Source organism: Zingiber officinale, chromosome 6B (genome assembly GCF_018446385.1).
Source record: "Zingiber officinale cultivar Zhangliang chromosome 6B, Zo_v1.1, whole genome shotgun sequence".
Taxonomy (NCBI): domain Eukaryota; kingdom Viridiplantae; phylum Streptophyta; class Magnoliopsida; order Zingiberales; family Zingiberaceae; genus Zingiber; species Zingiber officinale.
Window position 1 is genome coordinate 2,114,845 of NC_055996.1, and position 15,943 is coordinate 2,130,787.

Here is a 15,943-nt window from a genome sequence, read left to right on the forward strand (position 1 = left end):
TTAGATCATTTACACCCCACATATAATTGTCTAGAAGTTCAACAATTCTCTGAAACTTATCTTCAAAGTCTAGATAAAGTTCTCAAATAAATCAAAGTTGATAATCCTGAACTAAATTTCACAGATTTTTGGTTTCATTTCTGAATCCGTTGATAAGAATGCAATGCAGTATATAATTTGTCATTCATTTATTTCCAAAGAAGTAGGAGTGGTGCAGGTTTAAAAGACTGAATCAAATTAGTTTAGACAAAATACCAGAGCAGCTAAATAAGAAACCAAGATAAATATGACCTTAATTTGTTCATATGATACACCAATTTATAATAATAACAAACTGTTCAAATATTCATGCAGGAATATATATTATTTAGATGAGGACAAAAACAACATTTATTATACCAGCAAATACTGACATGGGTTGATCCATACCAACTGTAGCTACACTAATACACTGCAAGTACATATCCAACCAACAAATAGAGTAAAATCTTAAAGCATGAAAGCAATTATCTCGCTTATAATCATTCAAGCAAAAAGTTTGGCATGCAAACATTGGCTAGCCAAACAAATTAATTTTGTATCCCTTTCAACTTGGAGAGCCCAAGTTTATATGGATTGCGTCCAGACCCATTTCCCTTTATGTGAATAATAGTAGTTGATATTTAAGACGACTTTATATGGATAGCATTCTTGTTGATTGCCTTTTATGTCTAATAGTAGTAGTAGTGGTAGTAGATATTTTATGCTCTTAGTTGCCTCTTTATAACATTTATTACCAAAAGCAAATAAATATTAGAGACTACATAAAAATCTGAACATATGTCAGGATGTTAAGTGATTTTTCAGATTGGGAATTAAACCATTGGCAAAAGCAGCGAATTTTCTTACAGTTATGAAGGATGATGAAACTGCTTGAATTTATTCTAGTTCATGATGACCAGGGGCTTGTGCTCTATAAATGCCACAGAGCTGTAATCTATGACTTGCTAACTTATTGTCAAACTTATACAAAAAAGTAATTAAAAAAATATAACAAATATGGACACAATTTGCCGTATTTTAGATTTTATAAACATGTTGGGAAACTTATAACATTTACAAATTCTTCTGCACTTTAGAACATTGCTGAAGGATTCATATTTATATTTAGATAAAAGAAAATTAATCATACCTGGAACTTCTGGGAAATTTTCACATGATGATGTTCGATTGGAACAACCATTGAAGAAGGTGAAACATCAAAGATTGTATTCTCTCCCTTGTAATAAGGCAGAAGCTCATAAACACCTTTAACAACATCAAAAGAAAAACAATTAAATTTACATTATATCATGACTATTATGTAGGAGACTTAATCATGAAGAACAGCAAATGAGACTTCCGTTTTCTTTATCAGCAACTTGAAATAGCCTTTTATTAAGGTAGAGAGCTGCCTAATATTCCGGGCTATATACTAGAGAACTTTAGCATCAAAATTTTTCATAATAAACATAGTCTATTTAATCTGTCAAAACAATATGGATGGTTCAAAGGAGCATAAAAGATGTCATTTCAACCAAAACAAATCTTCAAACACTCGGTAATTGGAAGCAGAACACAAAAAATAAAAAAACTGAAAGACGCAAAAATATAATTATTGTACACATAGGATAGTTACACAAGCAAAGAATCAAGCAGGATAAGATCATATTCCTGTTTAGTGCGTATGCTGCACATGGATGATTATATAACAGCATATTAGTTCTTATTATGGAATTATTTAGCATCGACAGGACCTAAGAATGAAAATTCAAGTATTTATAAAAAAACCACAAAAATGGTATAAAACTACAAGGTACTAACTATGTAGCAGAAGAAAAGACAAAGTTTATAGCACTTACAATACAAAAAATGTGTAGTGTTTACTAAGAGTTTAAAATACTCATTGTGCAAAATTGACAAATAAACAAAATTAAATTTTTCATGATCGATATTCTTCACAATCTTTCTCAAAATCATGTTATTATTTATCAGTTTCTATAATGAGATATACTGGGATATGGAACAACTCCTTGGCTATACATATCAGCCCAGAATTTTGTAGTGAGATGTGTGTCAGTCAGGTTAGGACCAGAGTCAATACAAGTTTTGGGTTCTCTTTTTTTCCCAAGATGGATCTTAACTGTATGTGTTAGAGCTTACAAAGACCAACATCCATAAGTGATGTGAGAGGCCACCCTTGTTAGTTTCCTCTTATCTTGTTGGTTAATCTTGTGAGCTATTCTAGGTTTGACTCTCCTGCTTTATGATGCCAAATGCAGGAAAGAAATCGAGGTTGTCAAATGGGTTGACTCCGTGAATTGTAGTGTCCAACAACCATCATCTAGTACTGAATCCATCACATGCACCTTATCAATGCATGTGCTGATCTATAATGAAATAAATACATCATAAATACATTATGAAATACATACATTATTGCCTACAGAAGCTAAGCATTTCCGGTCCTATTAAGCTAAATCGATAAAAATAGATAAATCATATCCACCAAACAATAAAGTTACCACAAGGTAAAGATTTGAAGATAAATTTCCCTTCTGCATCAGAAATGGCATGGCAAAGAGCAGTTCCTTGCCCAGGTCCATTACCGGGACCTTGTGGACAATGCACGTCCACTACATCAGCTGAATATAAAAAGATATGAACACCCACAATTGGATTTCCCTGCCATGAATAAGCAAAGTATCATTTAGGCAATATAAAGTACAATTTAGTTAATAATGATGTAGACTTCATTAGAGGTAAATAGAGGAAAGAGCTTCAAGTAGCCATCACACATATGTGACAAATACAGGTTGTGAATAGCATCATATTCATTTCATAATCACCATGTCATGAAGCTACTAACACTTAAAGAATACAAATTGCCAGATTAGTAGAATTTTCTGTACAAAATTGAATCTTAATAACATACAGTAAGGGATATAAAGCAAGATAAAAACTGCAATGACAAATGGGCCTACCAAATATTAACTAATTTTTTTAACTACTTCATGACAATTAAGATCTTAGCATCTAAAAAAAGGGCAGCCCGGTGCACGAAGTTCCCACATGCGGGGTCCCGGGGAAAGATCCATTGTACGCGGCCTTACCCTACTTTTTGCAAGAGACTGTTTCCAAGATTCGAACCCGTGACCTTTTGGTCACATGGCAACAACTTTACCGTTGCGCCAAGCTCCCCTTCAGCATCTATAGAGAATAAAAGGACAAAATTTCAATACCTGTGCAACCACAAAACCATGAAGATCATACCCATGTACCAAGAAGACATCATCTACCACAGCATTTCCAAAGCCTAAATTCACCTATAATAAAGTAATAACCACAACCATATCATCATAAAATTGTGATCTGCAGAATGATTAAATTTTAGAGGATATCATACCTCTGGCGTGCCTCTAACTTCAACTTCTAAATTTGGATGTGAAGCACCTAATTTATACTTTCCTAAGCAAGAAATTAAGTAAAAGAAAAATAAATAAGAAAGCAATCATAGAAGAGTAATAAATACTAGAACGAAATGAGAAACAGTGGCACCATATAAGAAAATAAAAAATGATCATAGCTATGTTTTTCTTTATTTATAACCCACTTAAAAAAGGTTCAATGTTTTTGCTACGAGTCTTGGACCTCCACCTTAGATTATCAAATGATGGTAATGATAAGCATCACCCAAGTCCAGTACACAAAAAAAACGTGGCTAGCTATCAAGAACATATCTTCATGGTGAAATCTGTCAGTTTGAAAAACAGCTGAACAGGCAACATCTTTTTTAATTTATCAGGGCCAAAAAGCAGTATTTTGTTAATTGCTTCATAAAATCAAAATCACCAAAAGAAATAATCATAAACATTTAACTTGATAGAGATATAGGAGTATCAGAATAAATAACAAAGAGGAATAGATGAGAGATTGGAAGGAAAGGAGGTGAGTAAGTAGTTTGAGATAAAAGTTAAGTGTCTGAATAATATGTCAATCAAGTTCACGGCACAAGATTTATCCTTTTATAGTTCTAGTGACTGTTAAAAAAGGCAAATCAAACACCCATAGATCCCATACAACTTAACTGTACAGACAATCATCACGATTCCATATAAAAGTTCACTGAAGAAACTTGGCCGATTTCCCAAAAAATGCCTCTGATTTAGTTTTTTTCTCTGCAGGCCACCCCACATTTTGATTTAACCAAAGGGTGTCCCTTCCCTCACATTCTTTTTCTTTCCTATATACCCCCATCAATTAGTATCAATTTAAATGTTAAAAGACGAACAAACCACATGGTTAGAGCACCCCAAAGAAATGATGCAAGGATAGCATCCATGAAAATACATGGATCAAATGCATTTTCACTCCAAACATCGCATGGCAGTTTCCCTTGGGAACCAAGAATGTGCAACACCCACCCCGCCCTAAAACATCAAATGAGGAGGCAAAAGATGAAATATGCCAATGGCATCAATTGGTCGCATAATGGCAAGGTGCCCATCAAGACTTAGGAGTACACAAGCACTCACGTACCACCCCAAACATTCAGCCGAATGATCACCACCCACCCACACTCATCAGAGATTAGCAAAATGTTTCAGGAGCAATTAAAACCAAAACTTTACTGAACATGGAAAGGGAAGCAACAAAGCAGAGAGCCCCAAGCGACACAAGGTCACACAAGACACAGTCTGAAATAAAGGGCAAAAAGCTAAACACATTGTCGCCAGCATCAAGTAGTGCAGTCACATTCAAGCAGACAGCAGTCAAGCTGATAGCCCAAAGCAACATATTTCTGTTTCTCGAAGCATGAGGAATTCAAATCCATCAAAACTGCTAGATTGACTAAGACATTACAAAATCTAAAAATAAGACCGATATTTGCATCCTACAAGAGTGACAAAATCAAATCAAATCTTATTGTTTTATTTTGAAATATTTTGGTTCATCTAGCCAAATAGCTAGCAATTTTGACCAAATAGCAGATGAACCAAATAACTTTGAAATCAAAATAATAAGACCATATTCGAATTTCTCATATTTTCATAAATACAAATAAAGGTCTTTTTTCTTGCATTTGGAGTTAACTTGGCCATAAAAAATACTTAATCAATACACCACTTAATGAGGATATTTAACAAATAAACAGAAAGGAGAGAAAAGGGAGCCCTTTAGTCAAAACAAAGTTAGGGGAGCCTTGTGGGGAAAACTGAAACCAAGAGGCGCCATTTGTGAAATTTACCAAAATCTTATAATTCACATGCCCACTTTAAGGCTAAAATGCAATTCTTGTGGCCCCATACAGCCTCTGAATGTTCAAGGCCCTTATGTGTTTGTTTTCCATTATTAGACAAGTCTTTTATAAAGCTAGAAGATTCTCTATTAAAAACAGCTGGAGAACATAGAAAACTAATATTCAATGGAAACTAGAACATTGCACATGTATGTGATCTAATGGCCAAACGAGCCATGTGGCATTAAATTATTAATTCTAAAACTCTTCCACAAGCAAGGGTAAACCCTAAACCCTGTTCTTCGAATTTTGAACTTTTCTTTTTGTAATAAAAACTGCTTCCTTTTTATTACCTGGAAGGGGTGCAGTACTTGCAAAGAAGTTATAAAGACTATAGAAAGCAATTTCATGAGATAGTGAGCTATTGGAGCTGCAGTCAAAGACAATGGAAAATTTTGGCTCTTGCACTGTCTTGATAAATAAGCACGCATGGGACTAAACTACTTGTCTAATAGACATTCAGAATTTTGAACCTTAAAAATAGATTTGCAGCGTACTATGCAATTGGACTTGACATATTTGGACAGAGATTATGGTTTAACATTGAAAGGTCTAGTCAGACTAGAAATAATTCTTGAAACTGTCTTTAGTACACAAAATAGGAAATAGAGTTAGAGATGAAAATTTTAGTTTTAAGAATGGCACATTCTTTTCTCTGGCTGTGAGAACAACGCATGCAATCAAGTCTGAGTCTATCTTCATATACAATAAAAATGTTATTAAGATGTAGAATAGAGACTAAATACATCCCCACAGCTTCAATTATGACCCTCTATGATTGAGCATTATAACTATAAAGTTCATGTACTACAAGATGGCAGCAAATACTAATAGTAATGTATATAATGGAGGAATACATAATTGCACTGTTCTGGCCTCTGACTTGCAACTGGAAGAACCCTGATGTACCATGGTTAATTTAAGATAGATTTGTCTAACAAATATAGATGCCGGAAAAGCATCTCAAACCTGGAAGGATATTGGTAAATGAATAAAGTCCTGATTCTGATGTCAAAGAAGAAGCAATAGATTCATCTGATAATGATAAGAGGTCGACTTTTATATCAGATGGTCCACCATCTTTCATAGAACAGCTTTCACCACCGACAGCACCTTTAACCCTTCCTGATAGTGAAAACCTACAGGTGGGAAAGTTACGTGGGCGTATTTATCATCTGGCCACAAAATTTTTCAATAAAAAATGGAAATGGGAATTGTCTGCATAAGATATACCCTGTGAAAATGAAATTGATATCTATATTTGAGTTACAGCCATCTTGGTTAACTGTGACAGGAACCTGTAGAGTGGTCACCAAGAATCTATAGTCAATAACATAGTTGGATAAGAAGGTAAAAATACCTTCAATGGTGCAGATATAGATCTGTCTAATAGAAATTATTGTCATAGAGATACTAGACTGCTTCCCGACTCACATTGTCAGGTTTCAATGACCATCCATCAGGTCCCTTTACTCGGAGAAGAAATGACCCCTGTTACAATGGCATATGAGAAACTAAATGTCATGCCACAATAACACAGATTCAAAACACATTACTAATAGACAATGTTTTACATTTGGCTTTCATGGAATATCCATGCCAAGCCATTTAACACTTTCCAAATAAGGTATTTGGTGGATTAAAGTCATCAAACACTTTTTCAACATAGAGAGATTTTTGGCATTGATCTAAATTAAAGACTACAGTGACAACATAAGGTGAGAAAATCTCTCAAGAATGTTCATATCATTCCTGGCTGATTTTGTTTGTACGACACTATGAACTCTCATTCAGACACAATGGGAGAAAATGAATACACCATCACCCAGAGAGAGGGAATCATTAAACTTGATCTTGGAAATTCTAGCGTACACAAAATAAAACCAAAGCCCCAAGCAACAAAACAAACCCCTAGCCTCACTACTTAGACTCAGCTTAAGATGTAAATGATATTGAAAGATTCAAGGATGATGTTAGCCTTAGCATGCTAAGAGATAACAGTTAAAATTCTTAGTTCATTTAGTGACCTTATCCTGAAACCAAAAACCTTTAAGTGAGCCCTCAAATATAATTTAAGAAGAATTCATGATGAAATGGCTCCTTTAAGAGATATTCAGCGTGTCATTAATCATAAACCAAACAAAGCTCTTTGAATCCTTCACATTTCCAAATAAACTAAAAATAAATAAATTGAACTAAATGAAGTATAATGATGACTTAGAATGTCAGACCCACTTTTGCCAATTGGCAAATGTGCTTATAATAATTCTATTAAGACAGCAATTGGTGATGTGCCCATTCTAATAACAAATTTTCTTATGCTTCTCAAACTGGTTGACCTACTGATGTAATTACTTTGATTACTTGCCATCAAACTGAGAGGTTTCTTGAGTGTAAACAAGAGATGTGTGCTGGTCATAGGAGAAAAATTGCATAAGAGATGAACATTATAAACAATAAAATTGATGTATCTTGTAAACCAGAAGAGTACAATAAAGGAGATTATGTCCTTGTATATATAAGCCAAAACACTTTCTTAAATACATCTTCAAGACCTTTATGCTTGCTCCGCCTATACAATGTGAACAATTGAATGTAATGCTAACAGACTCAAAAAATCAGTCCAAATTTCTAACACTCCCATCTTCAACATTGTCCTTTCCAAAAAGTTAAGATGCTAAAAAATGTTTCCATCTTGCAGGAACTTGAAGAATTTCCATGTTCATTAGCAAGGACAAACTATTGAATCTAGATACAAGTTTACCTAAGAAATCAATTACCCTTTGTGAGGGATTATACTACCATTGATGGGAAGGAAACTAAAAACCAAATGAAATCAACTATGATTTGAAAGAAATTAAACAAGTAGAGTGTTGGCATTACTTTAATGCTAAATTGTTCAAAAAGCAGGTATCAACTATAGATAACATGACTAACCCTAGTTGTTGGGTAATGTTTACTTTAAGAAAGAGATTGTATGTTCATGATTAGGTCTATTTAATCTGATAGGTGCACAATTATGCATTTACATAAAAGTCATGATTGCACAACTGAAGAAATTGATCAATGATCATGCTTTGCTTATAATCATGTAAATTTGCATAACAACGAAAAATCATGTTATTCCTAGAAAATTTGTGATTCAACTTGAGTTACATACTCAAAGTCTCAAACTCAATTCTTAAGCCAAATCCAGATTAAATTATTAAGCCAATTCTTAAGACATGTGCAGTGGAGGCAAACCCACGCTATGGACCAAGAGTAGGGACAAGAACTCCAAGTGGATGGAAGCAACTAAAGTGAACTCTTAAGATGAGGAAAAAGACATGGGACAGGGGCAATGAGGTAGAAGTTTATTATAAATAATTGAATATTTTAATAATTCCGTATATTAATAATTCACCCCATTTTATATGGTACTATATAATGATATTTATATCAATAATTTACTATGATTAAATGTTAAGATAAATACAAGACTCTTATTTATTAAAAAGTATATTGATAAGTTTATAAATATGATATTTTTAATAATAATTATTATTAATTATAAATAAGTATTAATAATGAATTGAATAAATCAAATAATGCAACTCATACATCTAACACTGTAGTATACTAGTATTGAAGCATATACTAATTTATTTTGTCAATAATAAATAGGTGCTGACACTACAAATAGACAGTTTAATATCATATAATGATGACAACAATTCAACATAAGTAGGAGGCCCTGCGATCTAGACATTATACTAATAATATAGCTTTTGCTAATAATTGTATTCTCTCTCATTAGGTCACTTTCTAAGGCATGCTAGCGAACAAGATTGCCAAGTAAATTACATGAATCTATCATGTGTTCTATCAAAATATCTAAGGGGAAGACATACCACAATATAATTACCAACTTGAAATTCTCAGCACTTTCCATGTGCATCAACAGGAAGCTTATACAATTCATAACATACAATTACTTTTCTGCCAAATTGAAAAGAGTGTAATCTATAATGTTTAAACCAAACACAATTTTAAAGGGAGAGATTAGAAAACCTTTTTAAGTCGGAAAACCCTTAATTAGATGTTTAAGATCAAATCCCAATATTGTTGCGTTTAGACCCAGCAAATTGTCTAAGAAAGTTTCTAAAAGAGAAACTGAGCACTTTAGTTTGGTCGTCTGTTTGGCAGGGAGAGTTCAATATTTATGTTTTAAGTCAAATAATTCCCACAAAATCTTACAAAAATAGATAACAAAATTCACATCTCTATTAAATACCATAATTAATAGCAAAGTGTATATGAGGGATAATTGGCTTTGCCTAAAAGAATAAAGTGAATCATTTTTGGATGAATTAATGACAACTAAAATGAAATCATGGCCATGTGGCAACTTAGGAAATCCGAGAGAAAATTTCAAACTCACATCTTCTTAAGATGCACGTCGTATGGGTAATGGAGTAAGCCAATGTTATGTTGCAAAATACTCAAGAGATGAGAATGATCAAGCTCCAAATGATAGCACCTAAAAAATGTTATCTTTTTTTGTGAAGCTATCTGTACTATGTCTACATAAAGAGCATTTGCTATCTCAGAACCAGAGTTTGCAATGAAAGAAGAAAAGTCCCACCACATCAAGAAGCTCAAATATTAACCATATCAACACCTAAAATGAGTCTCAAGCGAGCATTTTATAGATTCTCTAAACGCAAGAAAACACAATTCTTGATAATGTTATTGCTAATGAATCTAAGAAAAAAGATAATGTTTGTCATTTATCCTTTAAAATAATGATATATCAAATATGCAAAATTTAGAATGTGTATACACAAGGATAAAAATAAATTCAAGTACACAACACCTTGTCATAAACTGGGATAAAGTAGTAACCATTTGGTGCACACTGAGTCCACTCCTTTACCAACCCATCAAGTGTGCAAAGTTCAACCTAAATAAAAAATTTGGAATTAGTCGGGTTCAATATAAACAGTAGAAACATAATGCAACGATAATTTACTATAAGGAAGACATCAATGGTCCGCCAACACAGTCAATAAAAATTGAAGAAAAAAACGAATCACATAAAGAAACAACCACCAAAATGGACAATGATTGAAGCCTTATGTAATCGGTTTCAATTATTAAAAAAAAAAAAGTGTTTCTGTGGCAAATGTGCTACCTACAAAGAATTTTGAGGGCCAAGATATCTTTATATTAATGCATCACACAAACGAAGACAGTCATAGCAAACAATCTCGTAAGAGCCTCACCCTTATCTGTGAATAATCCAACTTCGTGTCCGAAGCCTTCCTTGATTTGATCAACGACGAGCTCGCCTGTAACAACCAGGTAGTTTCTCAGAAGACGAGGAAGCAGCTTCAACAACAAAGACAGTGAACTAAAAGGATAAAGAGCAAATAATCCGTTGGAACGCATCGAATTCATCGATCTCACGGTGGATCCCGATCCTAACCTCTACGAACCCGCCGCAGCCATGAATCTCATCTGCCGCAGATGGTAGGGGAAGGACGGCGAAAAGAAGGCCGACGAGGACGAGGACGAGACCGCCGATTCCCATCCCTCTCGAGTTGGGCATTGGCAGATCAGATCCAATGAAATGCCGAGGGATCGTTCAACTTATTATTTGGTTTGCTGGCTTTTCGAGTTAAACCCTAACTCGTTGAACTGTGGACGAAGCAGCTGCCCACCCGACCCGTCGTTAATAGGGATCGAGTCGGCTTTGTTTAACACACTAATCATTTCCATGTGTGCCTTTAAAAACATTTTTATAAGGGCAATAATATGCACAAGAAAAAAAATTCAATGAAAATCTCAAGGATAGATACATAAAGTCATGGTCCACCATTTCACTTTTTGTGGGCTCCATCACTTTATATATTTATCCTTGAGGTTTTCATTGAATTTTTTTCCTTGTGCATATCATTTTTCTTTTTTTAAATAAAATAAATAATACTAGACAAGTTGGCAAAGCCAATCATGAACGGATCTAGTTGGAGAATCGGCGGTCAAATTTTTTTATGGATCTGTCACTGGAGCCATTAACACTCTTACGTTAAAAAGGTTTTTTCAAGGTACTCGAACAATTAAATTAGGAATATTAAAATTAGATTCGACCATCAATCCGATGTAAGTTCATCAAAAAAATTATCAAATTAGAATTAGAAATTTTTAAGATCAGATTGAGTTAAGTTGCATCGAGTTAGGAAAAGTCATTAACACTCTCACATCAAAAAGAGTTTTCCGGTGTATACTAATAGTTTAATTAGAGTATCAAAAATAAATTTGACATGAATCAATTCGAAAAATATTGATCAAGATTAAAGATTTTTAAATTTGGATTTGAGTTGTCTATTTAAAAGTTAGAGATATTTTAGATTAAATTAAATATTATTTTAAAAATTGGGATGTTTTATGTAACTCAATAATATAATGATAGTATAATGAAATATATTAAGATAAAAATAAGAAATTATAAAAAAATAATAATTTTTTAATTTAGAATTTTTAATTGAATTAAAGTTCATGTTAGGATTTTTTTTATAATATTCTTTGACCCCTAAGTTTAATCATACTTTAAAATGATCCTTGGACTTTTGAATTTGCAATTTTACTTCCTTTTTGGATCAAAATTATAATAAAATAAAACAAAAAAGTTTTTTTAAGATTAAATTACGAGTGAAATCAATATTTTTAAAAGAGTACCTTTTGATGGTATGAATAAAAAGAAGGGACACCTAGATTAAAAATAAAAAAAAATGCACTTTTAACTTTCTGCCTTCATTCTTTTATTTCCTCTGGGCCTTTTATCTAAATAAGATATTCTCATCATTTTGATCAAATGGACGTAGAAGAAAGCTTTGGAAATCTTGAGCAGGCCATTTCAATGAAAAAAATATGCATACCATTTGAAAAATGAAGGATCAACAAGCATGATTCATCCATCAAATTAAAACAGCTGATGACTTCCAATAACTCAAAATGATACGCAATATCCATGGAATATTAAATCCGCCAAACAAGATTGCAAGTTGTGTTTGACTAAATCTTATCCATAGAGGGGAGTGCAATAACATATGCTATAGAAAGGATGACTATTCATTAGCTCCACAGACCATATCAAGCAATTTGTTAGTTTGGGAGTTCAGTTGTATCTTATCATCTTTAATCCTTTGGCGAAGTGTAGGATCCGTTGCATCTGCAGCCAAATAGGTTAGAAGGAGCTTTTCACATGCATTTAAATCAAGATGCCCGAGCCGTCTCAAGCACTGGCAGAACCTCTCTTGCCCTTTAACATCCTTTGCGTCTTCAAAGGCTTTCAGGAAAGTGTTCACTTGGTCTTGACTTAACTTCCACTCATTCCGTTTCATCCTTGAAATTCTTGTTTCTAACCACATTAGAGCAGAATCAATGTCATTGTTCTTCAAGTAGTAATCTAAGAACATATCACAAGTCTTGAAATCAGGAACAGCGCCCCTTTCTGAAGCTTTCTCCCAAACCCGCTGCGCTTGTTGAATCATATTCTTTCTCAAATACGAACCTATCATCACATTTGTCAACCGCACATCAAAGCTCATGCAAACAGATTCCCATTCTTCATACAAATCTTGCTGCCCATTGATATCATCAAGTCTATCCAGGGACCGCAGCATGGTGAGATAGCTAATATTGGTAGGTTTTTGAAAGACAGTCTTATAGGAATTCCATATTCTTTTCACCTCCTCGAAATTGTGAATCCTTGAATATAAATTGATTAAAAAATGATAAGGCTGACGATCTCGACCATCTATAAGCTTTTCAGACTTCTTGAGAGCAGACTCAGCTTTCGTGATTAGACCAGCTGAGCAATAAATGGAAGCTAAGGTACTGTATGCGGACCATCTCAACTTAATTTGTTTATCCTCCTCTGCTTCTTTTATAACTCGCTCTACTGATTCAATGTCATTCAATGAGGCATAGCAGTTCATCAGGATGCAGCAAGTAATCGTATCTGGAACTATGTTATCTGACTTCATCTCTTGGTACTGGGTGAGAACCTTCTCATGCTGGCCCAACCTCATATAAAGGGACATTAAGTTGAAATGGACCTCAGTATTCGAGGCTATGTTCTGGTTCTTCATTTCATTGTAAAGAGAAATAGCTTTATCAACATTCTTATTTTTCTCTGAGCAATAACTACCCAAAAGGGCTCCATACGAGTGCCTATTTTTGGCTGGTTCAGGCAAGTCGGAAAAGTATTTCTCTGCTGCTTCGATACCCCTGACTTTAGCAATGAGGCCTAGGCGCATTGCATGAATGTCGTGAGTCATTTTTGTATGTTTAGTGTTTTCCATCCACTCCATGATCTGTAAAAAAAAATAAAACATGAATGACATTAAAAATTCCATGAGGAAATTAAAACAAATGAATAATAAATAATGAACCCAACAAACAGGAACTGAAATAGACAACATTAATCATGTATTTGATCTTTATCTTTATGAAAGAATTAGTGCTTTTTAGTCATCAACAAATGGCAATTTCATACCAACTTACAAAAAAAATACAAAATTATTTTAAACACTCGAGCAAAGGACCAAAATCAAACTCACATTTTTGGTCACCAACAAGTGGTAGTTTCATACCAACTTACCAAACTTTACTTTTAATTATACAAAATTACTTCTAAGCATTCAATAATGGGGCAAAACTAAATAAGGAACAAAAAACTAACAGGGCAGATTATCCACCAAGAAGTAATTAGGATGTCAAATTTATATCACATGGGTTCCCTATGTCTCATTTCAAGACCGTTTCATCCTTAGAATGTTCTTCTGAACATAGAAGGTTGCATCCCCTGCCTAAGAATTTCAAATAAATTATAACTTCTCTTGTCATTTTAGAGAGAGAGTTTTTATTCTCCTGAACATAACTATTTCCATTGTCTTCTCTTTCTCTTGTTATTTATTTAATTTTTCAACTGCTCTCCATTGTAATCACTTGAAGATGAATTAGATTAACATAGAATAATATTGATCTCCAACTCGTACATCTTATGTGACACATCTGTTATTTATCTGCAAGACTTCTATTCAAGTCCATGTTACTTCCCTCCCTGCTCTTCCAGGTCAGCTACATGGATTTTATCCCTCCATGGAGGGTTTGTGTTTTGTTGAAACTTTTAGCATTTTGAACATCACTCAACCCCTAAACTATGGTATCTACACCGCCCACATCAACACAAGTTTTCTTCACTTCAATTTTCCAACAATAATCAATCAACTCACACCCACATAAACGAAAAAAAGATGGGTCAATCTTTCTACAGCCTTTAGTTTCGGAATCAATGTTACATGGGCCAGTAATGGTGTTTGGGAACCCTAAACTTATACTGTACATAGCCTGGAGAAGTAAAAAATAATCAAAACACACCATCCTTTACTCAGGTAAGATGCTTGCATGAAACTGAAAGGGAATAGCAAAAAAATAAGGAGCTTTTGTTACCTCAAGGGCGTGCGCGTGGCGCCGGTACCTGCGGAATTCCTTAACGTACCTAATCAGCGCAGCCGCGCGCACAGACCTCCCTTCATTCACCCACTTGTCCAGCGTCATCGTGACACTCTCCTCGGGAGATCTCCCCAGAGACGATAGACGGTTGTACAGTACGCTCGGACCCTTTTCTTTAGTCCCGACCGCCGTAGCTACAGCCGCGTCGGCCGGCAAAGATGTCGCAGCGGCCGCAGCACAGAATCTCATCTTGGTCGCCGCAGCCGACCGAAGAAAGAGTTGTCGGACGGAGCACTTCGCCGTAATCATATTTTCCAACTAGCGAGCTCAGATGATTGTAGGCGGCGACGCTGCTAGGGTTTTGTACACTGGGTCGAGGGTTTAGGTCTTCGCGGTCAGATGACTCAGATTAGCAAATTTCACAGAGTGCACTACTATTTTTCTTAATTTCCAAATCGCTGTTAGAACATTACGACTCATAGACGATTTAATATGTTAAATATATTCTTAATTTATTTTTTTTTACCAATTAATTGCGAGTCACGGGAGCTGGAGAGGAGATCCTCTAGATCACTTCTTTTTACGGTCCAAAAAATACTCCTTTCTAATATATTGATGGGAATGTATGATCCCCATCTATTTTATAAATAAACATCATGTATCCCCACCAATACATGTAAAGAAAGTATTCTTTAAATCATAAAAGTGATTCGGAGGATCCGACCTAGGAGAGCTGACGGCCTATACCATCGACTATCACTCACACATCACAGGATATTTTTATTATTTTATAATAATATGAATTATATTTTTCATATGTAATTAAATCTTATATATATAATATATAATTTCTTCACCAAACATAATAATATAATATTAATTATATTATATTATAAATTTAATTACATTACAAACTTAATTTAGAATAGAATTAATTACAAATATATTATATATACACAATTAGAAATAAAATTGCTAAAACTATGTATATAAAATAATAACGGCTAAAAAATTATATAATTAAAATAAAATAAAATTTATCAAAAACAATAATCAAATGGTAAAAAAAATTGTTTGGCTTATATAAACATATGAACTATAATACTAAATAGAAATATTAATAATAAT

General features: G+C 33.9%; 2 protein-coding genes across 2 annotated transcripts in view; both read right to left on the minus strand.

The window, feature by feature from the left end:
* The window catches only part of LOC121991694 (nodal modulator 2), a 34,143-nt gene extending 23,195 nt beyond the window's left edge, over positions 1-10,948 (minus strand). The window contains exons 1-10 of the mRNA XM_042545701.1: positions 10,785-10,948; positions 10,582-10,647; positions 10,173-10,259; positions 6,752-6,808; positions 6,551-6,615; positions 6,287-6,456; positions 3,425-3,486; positions 3,261-3,344; positions 2,544-2,703; positions 1,172-1,287 (exon numbers count right to left, since the gene is read on the minus strand). Coding sequence (XP_042401635.1) covers positions 1,172-1,287; positions 2,544-2,703; positions 3,261-3,344; positions 3,425-3,486; positions 6,287-6,456; positions 6,551-6,615; positions 6,752-6,808; positions 10,173-10,259; positions 10,582-10,647; positions 10,785-10,907 — 990 coding nt within the window. The 5' untranslated portion in view covers positions 10,908-10,948. The remainder of the gene's footprint in view (positions 1-1,171; positions 1,288-2,543; positions 2,704-3,260; positions 3,345-3,424; positions 3,487-6,286; positions 6,457-6,550; positions 6,616-6,751; positions 6,809-10,172; positions 10,260-10,581; positions 10,648-10,784) is intronic.
* Positions 10,949-12,276: 1,328 nt separating this feature from the next.
* On the minus strand, positions 12,277-15,228 carry LOC121991695 (pentatricopeptide repeat-containing protein At4g01990, mitochondrial-like). Its single transcript, XM_042545703.1, has 2 exons — positions 14,813-15,228; positions 12,277-13,674 (listed from the first exon to the last, which is right to left on the minus strand). The coding sequence occupies exons 1-2, from the start codon at positions 15,122-15,124 to the stop codon at positions 12,424-12,426; spliced, it is 1,563 nt and encodes a 520-aa protein (XP_042401637.1). The 5' UTR covers positions 15,125-15,228; the 3' UTR covers positions 12,277-12,423.
* Positions 15,229-15,943: the final 715 nt, after the last annotated feature.